Source organism: Galeopterus variegatus, unplaced genomic scaffold (assembly GCF_000696425.1).
Source record: "Galeopterus variegatus unplaced genomic scaffold, G_variegatus-3.0.2 Scaffold486, whole genome shotgun sequence".
NCBI lineage: Eukaryota > Metazoa > Chordata > Mammalia > Dermoptera > Cynocephalidae > Galeopterus > Galeopterus variegatus.
Window position 1 is genome coordinate 212856 of NW_007726597.1, and position 7698 is coordinate 220553.

Below are 7698 nucleotides of genomic sequence, written 5' to 3' on the forward strand. Positions count from 1 at the left end.
CACAAAAAAAAAAAAAAAAAAAAAAAAAAAATTAAAAACAACAGTCTCCAATCTGTCTATCCTCCATTTCCCCCACCCCAGAGGAATCTGCTTTCACCTCATCTATTGTATCATTTTGCTATTTATCTCACTGTCTCTAAACACCATGTTTGTATAGCTGCCTCTTGATTTTTCAATTTTAGGCATTTTCCATCCACTTGTCACTATGGAAGATGCATACTCACACCCTTATTTAAATCAATCCAGCCTCCCACATTGTGATTCTGACTAGATGAATATTCAGTGTTTACATGTTATGACTGTGTAAATGTTCTCACAGCTGCCACAAGCAGTAAACCATGATTACTTCCCTCTCCTACACAATTCTCTGTTTTTCCTGGAGTTAATAATTGTCTTTTTTTTTTGAGTTGCTTAGTGGCTGAGTTTTCTCTGTGCTTAACTAATTCAAACCCAAATTCTCTCTTAACTATCTGAAACTCTTATTAATGTGTTCAGAAGCATCAAATACTCTATTAATTTCATCTTATTGTAGAAGTTTCTCTCAGGGCCTTCTGGCCTGCTCCAGTCTGGTGCATAGGTTCACCCTTTACCTTCATCCCTTTTTTTCCTTCCTGGTTTGGATCCTGTTGTATCACAAATTCTTACTCTTTCTGGGTTTTGCTCCCTTGTTCTTTTGAGCTTCCTGAAAAAGGCACATAGGAGGTATATTTTTAGAGACATTGCAAATTGAAGAAGTTTTTATTCTGTCATTATACTTGATAGACAGTTTGGCTGGGTATAAAATTCTAAATTAAAAATCATTTTCATTCATAATTTAGAGGCATCACTCCACCGTACACTTTTTTTTTTTTTTGCTACTGGTGGGTAAGGAGATCTAAACCCCTTCCATTGTTTTCTAATGTCCAGTGTTACTGTAGAGAAATCCAAGATCATTCTGGTTCCTAAGTCTTTGTATGTGACCTGTTCTTTCTTTTCCTTGTCCTCAGCATACTGACTTTATCAGCAACATGTCTTGACCTATTTTCACTGCTGGGCCTTTTAATTTATCCTTATATCATTTGTTCTGGGGAAATATCTTGAATTTTCTTGAATTCTTTTAGGTACAATTTCCCCCTTTAATTTCTCTGTTCTTTCTTTTTGGAATACATAATAATTTGATACTGGGCTTCCTGAACTATTACTTATTCTCTTTCTTATTTTTCCATCTCTTTATCTTTCTGCTCTACTTCCTGAGCTGAATTGCTGCTAGCCCCTCCCTACTCCCCGCATCCTCTCTTTAAAATGCCCAGTCACCTCTGCACAAATTGAAGTTGAGTATGGTTCACACTGGATCCTCTTCTCTAAGGCAATAGTACACAACAGCATATTACTCATTAAACTCTGTCTTTATCACTTAAACCAGTGTCTGACTTTGTTTATCTTTGACAGATATTAACATTCATCTTTAAAACAATTAGCTCTAAAATGACCAAATACTTAAGTATGAGCACTATCATTTTCTCAGGAAAATGAATTTAGAAGAAGAATTTTTCCAGGTGACTGTGTGTACCAGGCAGCCTCTAAGGTGGTCCCCAGTATTCCTCACCTTCTGGTGTTTGTATCTGTGTTTAGTACCTACTCGTTGAACATGGGCTGCAAAATATATTACCTCACTACTGATAAATAAAATATGAAGAAGTGATGGGATGTCACTTCTTTTTTTTTTTTTTGTCTTTTTGTCTTTTTTTTCTGTGTCCGGCAACGGATTGCAACCCTCAGTGTTGCCCCCGTACCGGACCAGGGACCGGCAATGGGATTGCAAACCTCGGTGTTGCTCCCACGCCTCGCTCAGCCAGTGAGCGGGAGCCGGTCTGTATGTGGGATCCGAACCCTCGGGCGGCAGCGCTGCCGCGCCTCCTAAGCGGCGCACTATCCAGTGCGCCACTGGGCCGGCCCAGAGATCTTAATTTTCTTCCACCTCTTTATTAATGTAATTAAATTAATTTTGGGGGGGGTGGCTGGCCAGTTCCAGCCCTTTATTATGCTTTTTATTTCTGTTACTATATTTTTAATTTCTCAGAAGTCTTTTTTTGGTCTCTGAGTTTTTATAGTATTTTATAAATTTCATAGTGTCCCATCTTTCCATTTTTTTTGGCTGGCCAGTATGAGGATACAAACCTTTGACCTTGGTGTTATAACACCATGTTTTAACTAACTGAGTTAACCAGCCAGCTTCATAGTATGCTATGTTATAGTATCCTATCATAGTTTAAAGTTGTAGTATCTTGTCATATTTCTCTGATAATATTAATGATAATTGTTTTTTGTTCTTTGGGGCTTTTTTGTACATGTTCTCCTCCCTATGCACTGTTTCCTCTAAGTTCCACCCCCCCCCATTTGATCATTTCGTGTCTATCTTTCTTGTTAGAAGCTTTATCTGATGTCTAGTAATCATTAGTAGTCTGTTCATATTTGGGAGTGGGGGTGTAAGACTCTGGAAGCTCTAGAAGTGGTGGGTCTATGAGCATATAAGCAGGGTTGTTGACTGCAAACTTCACTGTAGGGTGATCTGTCTGGACCATTTTTTGCGGGAAATTCCCAATGTCAGTATTTTTTTTTATTTCTTTCCTTGGGGTATATATATTTTTACAGATATATATTTACACATACATACACATATATTTAAAATAGAGATGAATAAAGAAGAAAACAAATGATGAGCCATGATCTCCCTGATAAGACAACCCCTAATGATATAAAAGTTTAAAGGGGGCTGGCTGGTTATCTCAGCTGCTTAGAGTGCAGTGCTGATAACACCAAGGTCAAGGGTTTGGATCCCCATACTGGCCAGGTACAAAAAAGAAAAAAAATAGTTTAAAGGCCAATAAATATTTATTTTTTTTATTTTTAGCAGCTGGCCAGTATGGGAATTCAAACCCTTGACTTTGGTGTTTTCAGCACTGTGCTTAACCAACTGAGCTAACTGGCCAGCCCCTATTCATCCAATAAATATTTATTAAGGTCTTCTTGCACCAGGCCCTGGGGCTATAGAACTGAACAAATCAAAGTCCCTGGAGCTTCCATTCTAATCTGAGAGACAGACACATGTGTCTAGAGCAGAGCACTCCAATAGATAAGTATCTCCAATAGAACATTTCTGTGATGATGGAAATGTTCTAGACTTGTGCAGTCCAATATGATAGCCACCAGCTATTGATCACTTGAAATGTGGCTGGTGTGACTAAGGAACCAGATTTTTAATTTTCAGTTAAAATTTAAATGCAAATAGCCACATATGGCTAGTGCATACAACAGTGGACAGTGCCAGAAAATTCCATCCTTACCGTAAAGCCCAAGGGAATTGGCAGCCTCCCATAGATTTGGCTGGCTCACATGCCAAATGTGGGCTTATCCTACTGCTGAGGGCAAACCACCTCACAGGAAGAGAAAAGAGATGCATCTTCCTAAAGGAAATAGACACGGCTTCTCCTCCCAACCAGTCCTGGGAACCCAATTGATGAGAGATGTTCAATTTCTCACTCACACAAGAAGCAAAAAAGGAAACACTGAGATCCCTTTCCATAAAGTAAGCATTATTTTTTTATTTCTTTCAGGTCAATTAAAACATGTATGTACACATACCCATCTTTATACATTCCTTACTAAAAGTACACACTGTTCTCATCTTGCTTTTTTCTATGGAGGAATACCTCTTAGCATCTTTTCCATATTAATAAAGTCTTGCCTCTCAGCTTTGGTGCCTGGCCCATGGAATGCTTGCTTCAAACCAGCCTGAATTAATTCATCCAACCACTCTTTATTAAGCACCTAATGTGCACCAGGCACTATTCTAGACCCTGTGGATTAAGTGGTGAACCAGACAGGCAAGGTTCCTGCCCTCATGGAACTAAAATTCCAGTGGAGGGAGATGGACAATAAACTGAATAAATAAGAACATTTTATAGTGCTATGGACAAAAATATTGCAGGGTAAATGAGTTTGGGAGACCTGAAGAGGAAGCGATAGGCTGCAGTATTAAATAGGGTGCTTAGGAAGGTGTCTTCTGAGCAACTTGAAGGAGGCGAGCAGGGGACTCAGGTGGCTGTCTTAGGGAGTCAGAAGAAGAATGTTCCTGCCAGGGGAACAGCAAGTTCCAAGTCCCTGAGGCAGGAGCAAGCTGGGGTGTTCCAGGTACACCAAGAAGGTCAGTGTTTGAGGGGGAGGGGGAGTACTTAGGAGATGAGGGCAGAGGGATAAGGGAGGGTGCAGGAGTGTCAGATGGCACAGAGCCTTTAAGCTGGAGGTAACTCAAGTCACTCTGAGTAAAGTGCAGTGGGGAGCCAGGGGAGGGTAGTGAGCTGAGGAGGGATAGGCCTGACTCAAATGTTAAGATCCCTCTCGCGACAGGGTGGGAATAAACAGGAAAGCAAGGACAGATGCTGGGAATTTTTTATTTTTCCCCAACCTACACCCAAACAAAGGCCATAGGAAATGGCTGAGCTGTAATAGGGATTTAAGGACAATATGGGGGAGGGGAGTAAGGGATGGGGGTAGAGAGGTAGGCATCCCAGAACAACTGAGCATATGACTAGAAGTGAATTCTATAAGATCCCCTCCTCCTGAAATCCCTTCAAATATTTCCACCACTGGAAGCCTTGGTTTCTAGCTCTCTCCAAAATGCTCCTTGGGTCCACACCCATGTCCTCCAATGACCCCTGAAGATCCTCCTTCCATTTTATCCTGGTCCCCAGCCCCTCCATCCCTCCTCTTCAACCTGACTCTGGAAACTCCAAATTCTTCCCACTTAAACGTGGTGAGCAATTAACCTTTCATTCCCAAGGGCATTTTCCTAAACAAAGAGAAACCTAGAGAGAAATTACAGTTTGCCTAGATGAGGCAAAAGTGCCTACGAGGCAGTTGCGGTCTTTTTCTTGCCTATGTCTACATTTCCAGATGTCTGCTGGGATCTCCCTGCCTATATAAAATTAATTCAAACCCCATTCTCCAAGCATGGGATGGCAAATGCCCACCCCAAATTTCTGCTAATTCTTCGGAGCTTCACATTCTTTGCCCCAACCCCAAGTCTTTGCTTTTGCTAGGTCCAATCAATTTGGGGAATCCACTCCCTGTCTGTCTCCCCATTTGAGGTGCCTGGACTAATTTAGTCCTTTTCCTTAATTTCCATGCAACCAACCACGCACCCAAGGCATTTATGTGTAAGCACCTGAGTGTGTGGACAGGGCTTTTCTGAATGTTTGGGGACACATAAGGATTTACATCAACAGACGGGATAACGACTCAAAACTCCAGGTTAGGGGGCCGGCCCGTGGCTCACTCGGGACAGTGCGGTGCTGATAACACCAAGGCCCCGGGTTCGGATCCCACATAGGGATGGCCGGTTCGCTCACTGGCTGAGCGTGGTGCTGACAACACCAAGCCAAGGGTTAAGATCCCCTTACCGGTCATCTTTAAAAAAAAAAAAAAAAAAAAAACAGGTTAAGTATTCTTGTCTGGAAGACACTTTGCCTTCTCTGCAACCCAGCGTCCAGCCATGTCTTATCTCTCTTGTCTTCCCCAGACCTGCACTGTCCAATACTATTTCAATTTAAATTAATTAAAATTAGATAAACTTTAAAATTCTGTCCTTTCGTCACACTGGTCACATTTAAAGGGCTCCAGAGCCACATATAACTGGTGGGTAACATGCTAGAACATTCTGTCATTGCAGAATGTTCTTTTGGACACTGCTGGACTAGACAAAGACATGTACCTCCCTCTAAGAACTAGTCTGTTGTCTGCAGTTATGATAACAAAAATTTAACCCCACTACATATGTTATTTAAAAAAATAAATATGGAGTTATGCTCTTCCAGGACTAGTTTTATTAATTATTTTATTAATATACCCTGTACATTTTCACCTGTCAGATAATAACATTTATTTAATACCATAATTACACACTGCTCCAACGTATGGATTCACTCATTCACTCATTCATTTATTCCCCAGATATTTATCAACCCCACTGTATGTGCCAGGAACGATTCCCCAACCACAGCTGGGAATGAGACCAACTGGGACCCTGCTCTCTGGGATTTGCAGTCTCATGGGAGAGGCACAGATTAATCAAATAATCACAAAAATAAATATAAAATGGCAGCAGTTGTGAGAGAGAGTGACATGCTGAATGTGTCACAATGTATCTATCCATGAGAACTAATTCTGTATCCCTGCTCCTCTTCCCACCAAGTTTTAGACATTAGAGCCTAGCCAGAGAACCCAAGCAAGGTAAGGTATGTATCTGGGCCTGTGTTCCCCCGTCTGAAAAAATGGAGAGAATAGTTTCTATCTCATAGAGATGCTGTGAGGATTAAGTGAGTTATAAAACTAACTAGAACAGTGCTTGGCACAACATGTGACCATTCGCATTATTTTTATTATTCCTCCTTTAAGCTTCAATCATCCTCTTTAAAATGAAGAAGTAAATAGAACCTTCTTTGGAGGACTACGGTGAAGATTAAACGAGTAATCATTTCATTAACAGTCACAGCTAACATCTCTCCAGCACCTCCTTTGCATCAGGCACTATGTAACCTTCACAACAAGTCGAAGGGAGGGATTGCTGTTATGCCCATTTTACAGATGTTGAAACTGAGGCACAAAGAGGTGCAGTGACTTGCTCAATAGTTCGGGGCTAGTTAGGATTTGGAAAAATGGGAGGTTAGGGGTGAGAAAGGTTCTGGGCTGGGCCATGAGCATATCTGGGTGGGACTGATCCTGCCCTTCATGGCCCTTGCCCCCAGGAAGCTGGATGCTTTTATCTATGATGCAGCCGTGCTCAACTACATGGCCCGCAAGGATGAGGGCTGCAAGCTTGTCACCATCGGCTCCGGCAAAGTCTTCGCCACGACAGGCTATGGCATTGCTTTGCACAAGGGCTCCCGCTGGAAGCGGCCCATCGACCTGGCGCTGCTGCAGTTCCTGGGGGACGGTGCGGCTGCGTGCAGGGATTTCTACACGGGAGAGGGAAGGGCGAGACCCCTGCGTCCTGGGAAAGGAGGGGATAAAGACCAGGACAACAGGGTCTCAGGGAGGAGGGGGTTGGGGACCTAGACTCCCATATCAGAGGGAAGGGTCCTTAGAGGGTGCTCATAGCAGGTGATTTCTGATCCCTCTTTCCCAGATGAAATTGAGATGCTGGAGCGGCTGTGGCTCTCCGGGATCTGCCACAATGACAAAATCGAGGTAATGAGCAGCAAGCTGGACATTGACAACATGGCGGGCGTCTTCTACATGCTCCTGGTGGCCATGGGCCTCTCCCTGCTGGTCTTCGCTTGGGAGCACCTGGTGTACTGGCGCCTGAGGCATTGCCTGGGTCCCACCCACCGCATGGACTTCTTGCTGGCCTTCTCCAGGGTATGGGGGAGACAGAGAGGCAGAGGGGGAGAGGAGGGAAACACAGGTGGAGACCGGCAGCGATGCGGAGATGCAGGTAGAGATGCAGAGACAGGGGAAGACAGTGGAGAGGCAGGCATAGATGGAGCAGACAGACCTGGGCGAGGTGCGGGGAAAAGGGAGGCAGTGAGGGAAGCCTCCTGCGCTGACCCTACCCTCTCCCCCGGGCCCACAGGGAATGTACAGCTGCTGCGGCGCCGAGGCCGCCCCGCCGCCGGCCAAGCCCCCGCCGCCTCCCCAGCCTCTGCCCAGCCCGGCGTACCC

General features: G+C 43.8%; 1 protein-coding gene across 1 annotated transcript in view; it reads left to right on the top strand.

Moving 5' to 3' along the window:
• Window positions 1-7698, top strand: part of GRIN2D (glutamate receptor, ionotropic, N-methyl D-aspartate 2D) — a 41177-nt gene that overhangs the window by 31870 nt on the left and 1609 nt on the right. The window contains exons 11-13 of the mRNA XM_008569329.1: window positions 6783-6970; window positions 7163-7395; window positions 7610-7692. Of these exons, the coding sequence (XP_008567551.1) occupies window positions 6783-6970; window positions 7163-7395; window positions 7610-7692 (504 nt within the window). The remainder of the gene's footprint in view (window positions 1-6782; window positions 6971-7162; window positions 7396-7609; window positions 7693-7698) is intronic.